The 17,055-nt window shown below is 37.2% G+C and overlaps 1 protein-coding gene across 1 annotated transcript; it reads right to left on the bottom strand.

The window, feature by feature from the left end:
* Window positions 1-2,363: 2,363 nt before the first annotated feature.
* LOC114741714 (uncharacterized) lies at window positions 2,364-6,372 on the bottom strand. Its single transcript, XM_028929964.1, has 12 exons — window positions 6,231-6,372; window positions 6,100-6,128; window positions 4,527-4,642; window positions 4,334-4,433; window positions 4,202-4,258; window positions 4,049-4,129; window positions 3,751-3,960; window positions 3,323-3,664; window positions 3,179-3,243; window positions 2,984-3,062; window positions 2,630-2,907; window positions 2,364-2,553 (listed from the first exon to the last, which is right to left on the bottom strand). The coding sequence occupies exons 1-12, from the start codon at window positions 6,370-6,372 to the stop codon at window positions 2,364-2,366; spliced, it is 1,689 nt and encodes a 562-aa protein (XP_028785797.1).
* Window positions 6,373-17,055: the final 10,683 nt, after the last annotated feature.

The raw sequence follows: 17,055 nt of genomic DNA, 5'->3' as shown, positions 1-17,055 counted from the left end.
TATTGTTAACACTATTTTGTGTAGAAGTTTGCTGATAATTATCGATAATCTAATGATCAAACACCTATCAGATAATGGGACACAATTTTGGTAAGTATTTATCGATTACTTGATCGATAAATTGGTCATTGATAAGAAGACAGATAAATGGTAAAGCTCTTTCGCTTTGGTTATATTCTGTTTCTTTTATCATTTACTGATCAGAGATTTTTCGATAACATGATCAAACATTGCTTAATAACCCACTCGATATGTCCTTGTTCAAGGTTGTTATCTGGTTGATTTATTGATCACTTGATCGATCAGTGATTTATCGATCAAATGATCGATCATCACTATCTCGCTCTACTTTTTAAGTTATGGTTTTTCGATCACCTGATCGATAATCTAATTATCGATGAAATGATCAATCACCCATATATCTGAATGTTTTGTTTACACATAACATGATCAATCAAACATTTCCCTGGCATTTCAGAACTAAGTCTCTCTGTTTTATTTTATCGATCACTTACTCGATCAAACATTAATCGATCATCATTTGTTTTATGCCCTTTGAAAAAAATCTTTGTTAAATCTCTTTTATCGATCAAATTTTCCATCATTCATTTATCCATAAAGTACTCTATCATTGCTTCTTGAAAATCTATTTCTACCTCACTTTGCTTTATCGATAGCTTGATCGATCAATAAGTTTTCGATCACTTGATCAATCATTGACTTATTCTAGTTAAATATCAACAAGTTACCATGATTCTCAAAATATGTTGATTATTTCTCTTCAAGCTTTTCTCAGCCTTCATGTTTATCTTAATTCTCACTACTACAAAATGAAAAATACTCGACGGTTATTTTGGATCATATTTGACGGTTAAAAACCGTCAACTATACTGGCGTCATATATTTCAACAGCAAATATTTGACGGTTATTAACCGTCAAATATTTAAATCATACTTGACGGTTACTAGAGAAAAACTGCCAATTATTTTGAGATTATACTTGACGGTTCCAAAAACTGTCAAGTATTCTGGAATACTTAACGGTTCCAAAAGTGATCGTCAAGTATTATGAAACATACTTGACGGTTATTTTTGAAAAACCATCAAGTATTATTTAATACTTGACGGTTAGTTTTGAAAAACCATCAAGTATTATTTAATACTTGACGGTTTTAAAAGTAACCGTCAAGTATGTTAGAATACTTGACGGTTTTAACTAATAACCGTCAAGTATTATTGGTTTTTTTTTAAAAAAAAATTCGTTCTCCTTTGCCAGCAACCCCCTGCAATTTTGAAACCGATAACAAAGGCTCATTCAACAGAATTATGCAGGCCAGCATTCAAACCAATTTAGCCATATACATATATGTTAATGAACCGAAAATAATTTACATTATCATATATATACATGAACCAATGAAAACCAACTGTGATATATTAAAATTCTGGCAAGTACAAAAGGTGAACCAATTCCAAAATTAGCCAATTGCCAAAGTTGTGCAATGCCTAAAACTAACCAACAGCCAAAAATGAACCAAAACCAAAATTATATTGAAACCAAAGCTAGCTGTACGTACATACACTGTCTTAATGTACACTTCCCTATCTATGTTGTGCCCACTGACGGAATAAGGCCATCGCCAACTCCTCAACGATTTCTTCCATCTGAGCAGATGAATACACTGTGCAATATGTGTCGGCAAAGTACTGTATGCAACCACAAATTATGACTTAAGTTAGATAGAAATGTAAAGCTACAGTAAGTACAATAATTCTTAAATATATAAATTGAACCTTAACAAATGCATATTACCTGCGTGGGAATTGTGTCAGCATTGTGCAGAATTATCTCCTTCATAAATTTCATCACGCAATATCCACAATGGGAGCTCTTGTTGGGCTGACGTGGGCACTGTAAAGAATGGAAAAGGAAATAATATTAGTCAATCATATAAATAAACCATATTTAGTAGAATAGTAAATAATGGTAGTGAATACCTTCACTTTCTTCCACGGGAAGGTATCGTCAAATTGGCTGTTTTTTACCGGGGGGCAGGGTAAGGCCTGATTTGTGCGGTATAGCCACAAAGCCCTGAGAAGACAATAAAATTGAATATTAATGATTGTCAAAAATTTGATTGAAGCAAGAAATTAAATTAAATTTAAATAATAGAGATAAATATTACTTGTTGAACAATGAAACCATAAATGGTCGATTGGTTGGATCCCCATGAAGAGAATCAAGATACCAAATCCTCGGCTTTGTGGGATTGACCACAATCAGCATCTAGTGTCCCCTAAGTATAAGAAAGACAATTAGAACTATTACAAATTATTTTGAAAATGAAAGAATTTAGGAAAGTTTACCCTTGACAATAAGGCGCCAAAAACAAAGTCTGAGCCCCCGGTGTTGCCCTAGAAATGAAGATATCCAACAAGTCTCTGGATAAGTCTTTCTTCATATTAGGTCCGTGGCCAGCAAAAGTGTGGGGGCTGATAATCTTGAACTTGTCATCAAGGCCACCAGGGGCTATGAAGTTCTTGAAAAGATATCTAAATCAACAAACGAAGATATCAATAGAATAAATGTTCAAGTACTTAAGTATTTAGTTAAGGTTTTAACAAATACCTGATATAAAAGTTACAGGCATTTGTGCTGGCCATTCCATGCGTCAGAATCTCTTTCAATACTTCATTTGTGACATAATCTGACGAGGGTCGACCGTATACCTCTGGCTCAAACTCTAGGGGAATCATGAAATCCTCGCCATGTTCTAATCTGGCCCCAATTGCATATTCCTCAAGACATATTCGGAATCTTGATGATACCACTTGAACGGGCTCAGAGGGCTGCTTCTGTGGTGATGATAATGAGTGATCACCCAATAGGCTCTTCTTCCCCTTAGACTGACAAACAGACTGTTAGTAATTAAAATAGAGTTTATTTTAAATCAGCTGAATTTGTAGACCTATACATATATACCTTTGAAGGATGTCCTAATGTAAGAAGACGGCCAGGCCAAGCGACAAAGCTACCCACTGCTTGAGCCACTGTCTTGCATCTGGGGTGGGTATCGGGAGGGCATAATTCGCATCAATAGCAGTGTTCAACTGCACCCTCACATGATCAGCAGGGAGAGGAACATTATGAATTATACTCTCCCCCGGTAAATTGAACATGCGGCCCGTTGCAACAGTGTGATGTTTAGGGCTATCCGCCATACACTGAACGTCCGCTTCACCCTGATTTGTTTAACATGAGAGACAAGTTAGCTAGATATATAAATTATTGAATGTAATTATATAAACACAAGTATTATACCTCAGGTAGCAAGGGGAATGTGCAGCTGTCTTTGCCACTTGGGCTGAGATTCGGAGCCGGCTGTGGTGCTTGATTCTTGATCAACTGCTCGATTAGGAGCGCTTGCGCTTTAACTTGCTCCTTTAACCAGCGTGTTTCTTCCTTCAGCTCCATGAACTCAGCAGAGGAAGGCGTGCACGATGAAGAGGGCTTTTGTCGGTACCCAAAGTAATCTCTCTTGGTGACTCCATAACCAACGCCCCTAAGAAGACCAGGATGGTCAGGAGTCCCCAATGCCCTCCTCAATATATCCTGGTCATCTGCAGAATATGCCCCCTGCGAAACTTCCTGGGACAAACTCTCCTGTGCAACAAACATTGATATAGTTATTCATACTTAAAGATATTTGACAATAACGTGAAGATTATTTAATTTAGAATAATACTCACCATCCTGTCCACGACCTCCTTAACACGAGGATTATCAATTTGGCCATCTTTATTTTGCCTGGCCAGTGCCCACAGCATCTGACGTGATACAGTGACATCTGATCCCTCCTGCTGAGTCACCTCTTGCTCAAGGCCCGCATAACCCAAGCGGCCCTTTCGGTAGGGATACTCATTCTTCTTTACTCTTTCCTTATTTTGGGAACTTAATTCCTGCAAAAACAAAGTAGATTCACAATTAAACAATATATAGATTAAACAAAATGGACTATTTAATATCAAAAAGAGCGAGGATTATTACTTGAAATTGCCTATCACGACGTGACGTCACAAAAGCAGCCCAATCCTCTGGTTTGACCAAGTCCCGTATCAAGCTAGGAACCTAGGACTCGTCGGCTGTGGAAGGATCCTTCAAGTACTTGTGTGTGACAAAATATCGGAAAGAGCGTAGTGCCCTCCCAGCCTTCCCCTCCACAAACCTCTTCCTGCTCTCATCTATATCAAATACAGACTGCAAAACATATAAAACAACACATTAGTGTCACGCAGCTTGTAAGAAAATGAAATTTGAGTTATAATATATTACCGATACATCTGTCCAAATAGTGTCTCGCACTGAACGATCAACCCTCCTCCAGTGCTGCGCTGTAATGGGCACGGTGCTTCGTGCCACTGCCCCAATATAGCTGATAAATTTATTTGACCGTACAGCTTGTCCTTTCTTATTCCACTGTATGGCAAATTTCTTTCCTTCTGTTCGAGCTTTCACGACCTCTTGCATGACACAAAGGCCCCTCTGTATGCGTGCTGCCTCCTCTTGCAACTGTCTCTCCTGCTCAGAGGCATCTCTCGGCTGAGATGGGTTATCAGTGCTAGATCCGCTATCGTCTGCCATCTGCAATGAAATTGAAGTAAACAAAATGAATCAGAATCCATTAAATGAAAATAAAGTCATTAATGACGAAATTTATTTGAACAAAATTAAAACAAATAAAAGAATCAAAGAAAATAATGAGAGAATTTACATGCATGTTTAAGAAGATCTTTTTCTTTTTCTACTCTTATGTTTTTGCATGTTCTTCTTGGTTTGAATTGTTTTGATCTTCTTACGAAACACTTTCCCCCTCTTTGAAATCCATATTCCGTCGTTGTGATCATGCCTGACATACATGGATTGATCTTCATTTAAATGAGAATCAAGTGAGGCCCCTTGAAATGGATCATCTTCAATTGCATTGTCTTCATACCCCGTCTCTTCAATATCCATTTTATTAGTCAACAAAACAATAGACCATCCTTTGGCAGCCGGGTCAGGGACATAAAACACTTGCGTAGCCTGAGAAGCCAAAATGAATGGCTCTTCCTTGTATCCTTCTTTATTCAAATTCAATTGTATAAACCCTAAGTCATCAATCCTCAATGCATTATTATTATCCACCCATTTGCAACAAATACCGGAACTCTGAATTCAATGTAATCCAACTCCCAAATATCCTCAATCACTCCAAAGTATGACATACGTGCATAGATAGGATTTTTATCTTTGGCACTCGATATATGCATGGTACTAGCTACAAGAGTTACGCCACTATTTTGCTGTTTACTCTGATCATCTTGTTGTTTAGTATAGAAAGTGAACCCATTCATAAGGTAGCTTGTGAAAGAAATCACATGTTTGCTCGGTCCATCTGCCAACAACTTTAATTTCTTCGAAACAGAATTAGGATCATTATTATACTTGCCATGCACATGCTCTCTCAACCATGCTGTAAATTGTTTATTGTGTGTTTTGGTGTACCAACTGTCAAGTTTATTGGGATTATCCCTCTTTAGCTCATCAATATGCTCATGCACATAGTCCTCAATCTCTTCGGAGTTGTGCAATACATATAGATGTGCCTGCTCCCACTGTTGGTTTGAAATAGTTACGACTTTCTTTCCCATAATCCCTTCTCCATCTGTCCTTCCCTCATGACGAGACATTGGAACCCCAATATCACTTGCATTTTTTAAGTAATGGGTACAAAATTCAGTAGCCTCTTCACAAATATATCGTTCTACAATACAACCCTCTGGCCGACTTCGATTTTTCACATACCCTTTCAATATTTTCATGTAACGCTCAACTGGGTACATCCATCTTAAATACACTGGGCCACACAGTTGGACCTCTCTAACTAAGTGGATGGTTAAATGGACCATGATGTCAAAAAAGGCCGGAGGAAAATACATTTCAAGTTCACATAACGTAACTATGATTCGGGTTTGCAATCTTGGCAATTTACTAGGATTAATCACTTTGCTGCAAAGAGACTTAAAGAAGAAACATAACTTTGTGATCGTAACTCGTACCTTATCAGGTAAAATAGCCCGTATTGCCACTGGAATAAAGTTTTCCATTAAGACATGACAGTCATGAGATTTTAAACCTTTTAACTTCATATCCTTCATTGACACAAGGTTACTAATGTTAGAAGAGTAACCTTCCGGCACTTTTACTGAAGCAAGAAACTCACAAAAACTACTTTTCTCTTTTCTAGAAAGGGTGTGAGCTGCCGGACGAAGAAATGTACGAGTTCCCTTATCCTCTGGTGCCAATTCCTCCCTTATCCCCATTTCAACCATGTCTAGCCTGGCATTTATGCCATCTTTAGTCTTCCCGGGAATATGGAGTAATGTGCCAAACAGACTTTCACATACGTTTTTCTCAATATGCATAGCATCAAGAAAATGTCTCACATTCAGGGTTATCCAATACGGCAGTATAAAGAAAATAGACCTCTTCTTCCACCCACTTGTCCCAACATGCTTCGCGAAAGGTTTTCCAAATTCACAATCTATATCTTTCACCTTTTGAAATACATCCTCCCCAATCAACGGTGTTGGTGCCTTACCTTCTTCTGAATTCCCATTAAAATATTTTTTGAATCGCCGGTAAGGATGATCACGATGCAACCATCTACGATGTCCCATATATGAATTTTTCATTCCATGCTTCAACCTTATGGAATCTGTGCTCTCTTCACAAATGGGACAACCAAGTTGTCCTTTAATGCTATACCCTGAGAGATTACCATACGCAGGAAAGTCGTTAATTGTGCCAAATAACATAGCTCTCAACTTGAATTTTTCTTCCTTATATGCATCATATACATCAACTCCATTCTCCCACAATACTTTCAAGTCTTCAATTAATGGAGCTAGATATATATCTATGTCATTTCCCGGTTGCTTTGGCCCAGAGATTATCATAGACATCATTGAATACTTGCGTTTCATGCATAGCCATGGAGGAAGGTTATATATAAACAAAATCACTGGCCATGTGCTATGGGTGCTGCTTTGCATCCCATAAGGGTTCATCCCGTCGGTGGCTAATGCAAGGCGTAGATTTCTATCTTCTTCCCCGAATTCAGGATACTCAATATCAAACTTCTTCCATTCTGGAGAATCAGCAGGATGGCGAAGCATGCCATCTTTAACCCTTTCATCTGCATGCCACCTTAAATTTTTCGCATCTTCTACATTACTATACAAGCGTCTGAATCTTGGCACTATGGGAAAATACCATAATGCCTTCTTCGGGCTCTTCCCATTCTCTTGGTAGCGTGATGCATTACACTTAGGACACTCAGTTAGTGACTTATACTCCTTCCTAAACAAAATGCAATCATTGGGGCAAGCATGTATCTTCTCATAGCTGAGGCCGACAGAGCGCAACACTTGCTTTGCATCATACGTTTTACTTGGAAGCTCATTTTCTTTCGGTAGCATTTGTTTAACAAGCAACAGCAGTTCTGTGAAGCTTGTGTCGCTCCACCCATTTCTTGCTTTCAAATTATACAGTTTCAACACTGCAGACAATTTTTGAAATCAGTACAACCTTCATATAGAGGTGTCTCAGCATCACACTTCAATCTATCAAACATTTCAGGACAATCGTCAAGTTCCCGTTCAATCGCATCTGTCATCTCCTCAAGACGATCAGCTTCACATGTACTCATGTCAAGATTAGATGATCCACAGCTTTCACTATGCCCTACTACTATTACTCACATCTCTTGTCTCTCCGTGCTTTGTCCAACACTTGTAACTTTGATCAATTCCATTGATAATTAAGTGGCTCTCACAATCGGATGGCGAAACCCACTTCAAAAGGCAACACTTAAGACAGGGGCAAATAATCCTGTTGCGATCATCGGCGTGCTCAATCGCAAACTTAATAAAATCTTCTACCCCATCCCAATATTCTTTTGATAGACGATTGGCGGACATCCATTCTTTGCCCATGGTCCCCGACTAAGATGAATCATTTAGAGGAAAATGTGATCAGTGACTCAAAGATATTATGAGAATTAAACAAAAATAGAAAGTCAACACATGAGCCACTATTGATCACATTTATCCCTCTTTAATTCTACTTGCTAACAACTAGTAGTTGTTAGCAACTAGTAATTCAACAAAAATTTACTTTCATTTCAGTTTGAAAAATATTCTACTACTACTAATGTGCTATTCCATTTGAAAAAAATTCGGCAGCATAACAGCTTATAACTTAGAATTCCCCAGGCTTTATGGCAGAAAACCAAACCAGCACATAGTCAATTTCAATTACAAAAACAAAAATTGAAACATTAGCATTGCATTCCCCAGACTTTATCATGAAAACAAAAAACTAAAACACCCTCAACCCAAACTGATCAAAATGCGAAACACCCATTTAGAATCAAGAACAGAAAAAAAACCCATTCGACCAAATAGCAAACCCATTTTTCGTGTGTGCATGGTGAACGGTCCTAGCATTATCCTATCATTCCCTTTCCACTACAATCATTTCTCAAAGGAAGAACTAAAGGAAATAAGGGGAGCGAGTGAAGGATTACCAACCTGAAGCCGAAATGACAATCTGGAGAATGCACGACAGTGACGAAGCAGGAGGATGCCGCAACGATAATGGAGGACACCGAGAGGGACGATGATGGAGGACGGCAAGGACGGGCAAAAAAAGCAAAAGGGAACGGCCGAAACAGAGGTGGGTACGACGGCTTGGAGAGTCCGAAGCGGAAGGGGCGCAATCGGGAGAATGCACGCACAATGACAAGGCAGGAGGATGTCGCACTGATAATGGAGGACACTGAGAGGGACGATGATGGAGGACGAGTAAGGACAAGCAAAAAAAGCAAAAGGGAACGGCCGAAAAAGAGGTGGGTACGGCAGCTTGGAGAGTCCGAAGCGGAGGGGGCGCTAGAAATTTTGAACTGAAGAGACTGAACAGGGGAAAGGGACGGGTTTTTAAGCACAATACTTGACGGTTTCTATTAATAACCGTCAAGTATTCTCAAATAATATTTGACGGTTTTAAATCAAAACCGTCAAGTATTAGTAAACTTGACGGTTTTGATTTAAAACCGTCAAGTTTAATAAAATAACCGTCAAGTATTTTTCGAATACTTGACGGTTTCTTTGAAACCGTCAAGTATTGTTCTACTAAAATTGACGGTTTCTTTAGAAACCGTCAAGTTTTCTTCCGGGGGATTATATTTGACGGTTTTTGTGATAACCGTCAAATATTTAGCGTCAAGTATTCCCCAATTTGTAGTAGTGTCTCTATTTTAAGGGATTAAAAATCAAAAGTGACCTTGAGCCTTTTCTCTACATGTTTTTCTGAAGTCACTCGTTTCATTTACTGATTACTTGATCAATAAATTATTAATCTATAACCTGATTGATAAATAAACTTGCCTGTTTCAAATTCTTTCTATTTGATTAATTGATAATTTGATCGATCAACGAGTCATCGATTATTACTTTGATCAAGGATGTCCAGTTCTTGTTCAATACATTTAGTAATTGATTGATTCTACTTTCAAACTATGAATGTTCATTTTTATCATTTGATCAGTTATGCTCCTGAGCTTTACTCTGCAAGAAAAACTTATTAGATTGAAGTATTATCACAGATTACGAAGAAGAACTCAACAGTTATCCAACGGTTGTTTAGTAGCCTGTAACCTCCCATGTCAGAAGCATTAATGGCGAAAACTGTTGCAACTGGGAAAACACACAACCAAACTCTCAATGGCTAGAAGCACTTCCATCTAACGGTTATTAAACTTCCTCAACTATAAAAGGTGCGAAGAAGCATTGAATACAAGATTGAATACGCGAGCTACCTTCTACAAATAACTTACTCTTGCATTCAATACTCTGTTCTTGTTTGTACTAAGCATCAGTATTTCTCATCTATTTACTCTGTGAGAGAGCTCTACATATCATCTTTAATTACTTTCTGAGTGAAACTCAAGAGTGTGGACTCTTGAGTAGGTAGTAAGGGGGAGTGATTGAGCGAATCAATTGCTGTACTACGGCACCAAGAGCTCGATTAATCTTAGAACTTAGTGAAATACTCAGAGGTGTTCTGAGACCGGACGTAGGTCAAGTGGTTGAGACCGAAGTAGTATAAATTCTGTGTCTACTCTCTACGGTGAAATCACTATAACTTATGCTCTCTATTTCTATTTAGCTTACTGTTTTTTAATTCGCAAGATTTTTATAACTTACCCAATTCACCCCTCTCGTGGGTGAGACTGCCACTAACATTTGGTATTAGAGCAGGTCTCTTCTGTAAAGACTTAACAGTCCGAAGAGAGATCCCATAGGAGGTTTCAGAGACAGTGTGCTACCCGAAGGGTGTTCAACATCAAAGCCACCTGGCTTCAATGGAGAAAACTATACCTTCTGGAAGATGAGGATGAAAATCTTCATTAAAGCTACCAAGTATGGATTATGGCATGTGATCGAACATGGTAACTACATTCCAATGAAAATCATAGATGGATAACAAGTTCGTAAGAGTCCCAGGGAGTTCGATGAAGAAGACAGGAAGTTGGTGACACTAAATGACAAAGCTATCAACATACTAACCTGTGCACTAAGCCGAAGAGAATATTTTTGAGTTTCCAGTTTGGAAACTGCAAAGGAAATATGGGAAGCACTAGAGATTGCTCACGAAGGAACCACCAGTGTAAAACAGAGCAGAATCAACACTCTCACCACAAAATTCGAATTATTCAGAATGAAGGATAGAGAGTGCATCCAAGACATGGAAGTTAGATTCTCGCACCTCATAAATCACCTTACTGTACTCGGAAAAAAGTATAGTCAGGAAGACCAAGTGAGGAAAATCTTAAGTGGTCTCACAAAAGAATGGGAGTCAAAAGTAACAGCCATTAAGGAAACGAAGGGAGAATCAATTGGCTCAGTTGCAGCACTATTTGGAAGTCTTGCAGAATATGAGAGCAAGAAAAAATATAAAAAGGAGATGAATGAGAAAAATTACAAAGGCATTGCTCTGAGAACTCAAGAGAGTGAAGATGACAATGAAGAGGACTGGAAGATGATGAAATGGGTCTTATCGTCAGAAGGTTCAAGAAATTCTACAGAAACAAAGCTGGAAGGAGGTTTCAATCAAAATGTAAAATCTCCACATCTCAGAATGAGCCAAAGGAACCAATCATATGCTTCAAATGCAAAAAGCCGAGGCACATCAAATTAGAGTGTCCTCAACTATCCAAGATAAAAGACAAAGAAAAGAAGAAAGAAAAGTTCAGAAAGAAGAAAGCCTTTATCACGTCAATCTGGGGAGATAGTTCCTTAGAGGAAGAAGAAAGCAACGATGAAGAAACCACCAATATCTGTCTCGTGGCTCAGGAAGATGAAGATTTAGAGATAGATGAGGTAATCACTTCTGAACCCTCCTATGATGAATTACAATCTGAATACAATGCATTACATTTAGAATTAGTAAGAATTGTAAAGGAGTTGGTAAGCTCCAAGAAAAAAAAAGCTTTTGGAGGAATAGCAAGCGAAGCAGAAACATAACACAGTTCCACCTCCATTATGTACGAAATGTGAACAAAACAGAAGAAAGGTTAAGGATCTCACAAGAACCTTGGAAAAATTCACTAAGGGCAATGAAATGCTCAAAGTGATTCTGGGAGCTCAACGGTGTTCAATTGATAAAACCGGAATAGGATATGATCTTGTTCAAGATAAGACAAAAGGAAAGAAGAAAAGTGGTGGTTGGTCGTATCTTACCTTCTTTAGAAATACTGTTCATTCATCTAATCCTTTTGCATTATGTTTTTATTGCAACCGTAAAGGTCATACAACCTCTTCTTCTTATCACAAGAAGAAAGGAATTTACGAGACATTAAAATGGGTGCCCAAAGGTACTTATGTGCCTAGGACAATCCATACTAACCAAAAAGAACCCAAGAAGGTATGGGTACCTAAAACATGATTGTGTTGTTGCAGGTATGTCTCAAAGCATCCAGAATGAACAAATGGTACATCGACAGTGGATGCTCCAAACATGCGACAGGTGATACCGAGAAATTCACATCACTCAAACCAAGAGAAGGAGGCAAAGTAAGCTTCGGTGGCAATCAATCTGGAAGAATTGCTGGAATCAGAGAAATAGGAAGTGACAAAGGGTTGAAGGTTGAAGATGTGTACTACATAGAAGGCTTGTGTCACAATCTGCTCAGTGTCAGTCAGAGTACCGACAAAAACAACTGGGTGATCTTCGATTCAGAGGAATGCTTAGTAATAAGCAAAGATGACTTGCCACTGAAGAAAGAATTGAATGTAAAGCTGAGAGCTTCAAGGGATGGTAATTGTTATACTCTTCAAATTGATTCAAAACTTTTTGAAAACTGTTTTATTAGCAAAAAAGAGGAAAGTTGGGTTTGGCATAAACGTCTTGCACATGTTAACATGAATCAGCTTTCAAAATTAACAAAGAGGGACTTGGTTATTGGTTTACCAAATATTCAGTACGAACATGATATTATTTGCGATGCTTGTCAGAAGGGTAAATAAACAAAGTCCTCATTTAAATCAAAGAAGACAGTCTCAACCGAAAGGCCACTCCAAATGCTTCATATGGATTTGGTTGGTCCGCCAAGAGTAAAAAGTTTCAATGAAAATTTGTATACTCTTGTGATAGTTGATGACTATTCGAGATTCACCTGGACTCTTTTTCTTTCCTCTAAAGATGAGATGTTTAATGCATTCATTGTTTTTGACAAAAAGGTCCAAAATGAGAAAGGTATTTGTATTGTGTCAATCAGATCTGATCATGGAGGAGAATTCGAGAACGACGAATTTGTGAACTACTATGATGAGCATAGGATTGATCACAACTTCTTAGTACCAAGAACTCCTTAACAAAATGGAGTTGTTGAACGAACAAACAAAGTGCTCACGGAAATGGCAAGAGCAATGCTGAATGAGAAAGGGACTTCACAAGTGTTCTGGGCCAAAGCAATGAGCACGGCTTGCTGCATCTCCAATAGAGCTTACATCAAAACACTGCTCGGGAAGACTCTATATGAGCTATATAAAGGAAGAAAGCCTAACCTGGCTCATCTGAAGATCTTTGGGAGTAAGTGTTAAATTCACAACAAAAACAAAGAATCTCAGTAAATTTGATCCTAAAGCTGATGAAGGTTGATTTCTCGATTACTCTAATCACAGTAAAGCTTATAGAGTTTTCAACAAACACACTTTCACAATTGAAGAGTCAATACATGTCGTGTTTACTGAAACTAAGCCAATTTCAAAACCTCTAGATGATAATACTGAGATCATTCAAAATTTTCAAAAATTGAATTTAAACAAATCTTCAAATAAAGTACCTTCAAAAGAATTTTTAGAAAACAAAGATGATTCAAATGAACCTCTTTCACAAGAAAACTTAGAACAGCCTAAGGCTTGGAGGTATAATAGAAACCATCCTCTGGAATAAGTCATTGATGAAGTCAATGAAGGGGTCAAAACCCAGAGACAAGTGTTCAATGAAGTGCGCTTCTCTGCATTCATCTCACATATTGAACCAACCAATGTTGACAAGGCTCTATCTGATGAATTCTGGATAGTTGCAATGTAGGAAGAGCTGAACCAATTTGAGAGGAATCAAGTTTGGGAATTGGTACCCAGACCTAATGATTGTAACACCTTACGTTTACGACCTTATATTGTGCCAAGTTAAGACATTCGGAAGCGCAATTTAAGGTTACCGGGTTGAAAGACCTGAATTTGAAAAATTCTTTTCCCGCATTACTATTCATTGTAACCTTAAACTTGGCATAACTTTGAAAAATCATAACTAATTCTAGAAAAATCGAAACAAGGTGTTCCAAGTCTCACTCGAAGCTCTTACATCATCATCAAGAAAAACGACCTAAGGTTCCAATTTAATCAGGAACGCATCCGTTTTTAATTTCGAAAAGTACTGTTCATTTGGTCATTTTTCTATTTTCCAGGATTTTTGCCTAACTTCAGAAAGGCATAACTTCTCACACAGAGCTCCGATTGTTACACTTTACCACTCATTTTAAAGGGAAAAATAAGATCTATTTGTATGCCAAATTTCAGGGAAAAAGTCAACCAATTGACCAGGGTCTTCGTTGGTCAAAGTTTGGTCAAATCTAAACCATTTTTATCCCCTTTTTCACTAATTCTAACAACATTTCGTTTTTCACTATAATCATACCATAATCACATATAAAGCTGCTCTATCATTAATATACATTCAAAAAGGTTATCATATCATGTGTTCATGATCAGAGTATGCTTACATGGCTTGAAAGAGAAAGGTTCAAAACCGTATAATACAATACATAATTCATAACTTCCTCAAGCTATGATTATTTCCTTTCCCTTCTCCTTGGCAGTAGTGGCACCTAGGATATCATGTTATAGGAGGAATGAGATTTCATAGAAATCCCAGTAGCATTGAACATACAACCATCAAGTCAACATGCATAAGATGTCATGCTACATGCAGTAAAATAACATTGCTGGTCTTTATGCCATGCCATAATCATTCTGTACCCATGTCATCATATCATGGAGCATATAATCATTCTGGTCAAAACTCAATCATGCAAGAGCCAAGGCATACATTGCAAGGAGTTCACATCATCAGTACATAAACATTCTCATGGCACATAAACACACATAGCAGAAACACCAAATGCAAATCAACAAAATAATTGCAGTTCACGCTACCTCAGTTCCACGCTTAATGTTTCCTCCTTGTTTCCTTGCTGGAGATCCTCCTAGGTTTCCAAAAAATTGCCTATCAACCATACAGTAAGGGTATGGTAAATTCCATATCCAATATACAATTCTTTCTCTATACAATGCTACCCTTGTGCCTTTCAATTTATAATTTCTGTATACCTTTCCTAATCCTTTGACTTTGGTTTGACCAAACCTTAATCCTCAATTAAGGTCTTGGAATTCTTCCTTAATCCATGATTAATCATGCTTTCTTGGTTAATCACTAACCCTTAATCCTTAATCCAATATTTAATTAAGGTCCTCAAGTCACATAGTCATTAGTACAACATAATCTTCTAAGATTAAGTCACTAATCCCTTATGGATTAACCATTAATCATTCTCTAATCAACATGATTAACCATTAATTAATCATCCTTCAATTAGCATAACTAATCACTAATTACTAATTAATCAAGGTAGCTAACCTTAATTACTTACTAATCTTTAATCAAATAACATGATTAATCTTAGCTATCACTAAACCATAATAATCAAGGTAATTAATCCTAATCTTCCTCAAATAAATAATAACTAAAAAACTAATAACACTTAGGGAGGTAAACATACCTTAATTAGCTCTTAATCGGCGATTAGAGGTGTCTAACTTTGCTTTCTCCCTTTCTCTCTCTTCTTTCTTCCTTTCTCTCTCCTAGAACTCAAGAACACAACATTCCCTCTCATGCAAATCACCTTGGCCGAATTCTTCATGGAAGGGGGGTGGTTTATAGGCTTTGATATTTCAAAATTTCAAAAAATGCCCTTCGGGAAAAAGATGCGATCTCGGCCGTCCATTTTTTTTTTACTTTACACATGGACAAATCTTAGGGCACACACCATAAGAAGTTGACACATGGATGGACACCTAATCACCATGTGATTTTCGTGTGGAAATAAAATATTATTTTATTGTTTTGTCTCTTATTTCCCTTTATGCCCTTGAACAATTTGGAAAATTCTAACTTTGTCCTCCCCCTTTATTTTGGCCGAAATATTACTCTTAATATTGGAAAAAAATGACTCATCCAATAATCAGTGCAATCCACTGATTATTTGTATATTTCCGGTCCGATTTTCCAACAATCCTATCCAATTTACTGTCACAAAATTTGATTTCAACACCTCATTAAATTCCCCTCATTCCAAGGGTATTCCATGATTTTTCTCAAGTTTTACCTCCCTCTATAATTTTCTAAATTTTATTCTGTCAAAAAAATCACTATTTACCGATAATAATTCGGTAATAAATATTCTTTAAGCTAACCTCTGTACATCCAAGGGGGGAAGTAATTTTATAAATTAGGATAATATGTCACATAATTTATCCATATTTTTCCTTGAATTTTTGAGGCCTCTATATATTTAAATAATGGAAATTGGCTAATTTTCCTTAATTAACCAAAAATTCCAAAAATTACAAATAATTCCCTGATAAATTATTTTTAATCTCATATTCATCTTCTAAGCCTCAAAATTATTCTGTACCCTCTTTTCTATTTTTCATGACTTTCTGGAATTTTCAGGAATTTCGGACATTATTTCCCATACTGCCCTTTCTTGACCGATCTTTTCAAAAATGACCGTTATGTCCCTATCCTGATTTTTCCTCATAGCCTGGGTCCTCTACCAGTCTACTATACTACTTGACCATAGTCAGTCACAAATCATTCATCAATTAGAATAATAAAATTATCAGGGTGTGACAATGATCATCCGGTCATAGGCACCAAATGGGTGTTTAAAAAATAAGCTCGATGAATCTGTACAAATCATCAAGAACAAAGCCAGATTAGTAGCTAAGGCTATAATCAGGAAGAAGGTATTGATTATGAGGAAACATATGCTCTAGTAGCTAGATTGGAAGCCATACAAGTACTCTTAGTCTTTGCTTGAATAAAAGATTTCAAATTATATGAAATGGATGTTAAAAGTGCATTTTTGAGCAGTTATATTTGAGAAGAAGATTTTATCGAATAGCCTCCTGGTTTCGAAGACTCAAACTTCTCTGATCATGTTTACAAACTAAAAAAGGCTTTATATGGTTTAAAACAAGCTCCTAGAGCTTGGTACGAACGCCTTAGAAATTTCCTGATAGAAAAAGGTTTTGAAAGAGGCAAAGTGGATGCTATACTTTTCATTAAAAGAAGTAGAAAGGAACTTTTGATTCTTCAAATTAAAA

This window comes from Neltuma alba, unplaced genomic scaffold (assembly GCF_004799145.2).
Source record: "Neltuma alba isolate B1F8T4 unplaced genomic scaffold, ASM479914v2 tig00003493_pilon, whole genome shotgun sequence".
Taxonomy (NCBI): domain Eukaryota; kingdom Viridiplantae; phylum Streptophyta; class Magnoliopsida; order Fabales; family Fabaceae; genus Neltuma; species Neltuma alba.
Note: the sequence above shows the minus strand (reverse complement) of the source record. Positions and strands in the feature narration are given on the sequence as shown.

What these genes read in the sequence shown, in the direction of transcription:
- LOC114741714 (XM_028929964.1), bottom strand. Translation starts at nt 6,372, where the DNA reads ATGGTTGAAATGGGGATAAGGGAGGAATTGGCACCAGAGGATAAGGGA. An exon ending in CAGAGGGGCCTTTGTGTCAT is followed by an intron (nt 4,434 to 4,526) that starts GCAAGAGGTCGT and finishes TAAATTTATCAG; the next exon opens with CTATATTGGGGCAGTGGCAC. An exon ending in GTCGTGATAGGCAATTTCAA is followed by an intron (nt 3,961 to 4,048) that starts GTAATAATCCTC and finishes TTGTTTTTGCAG; the next exon opens with GAATTAAGTTCCCAAAATAA.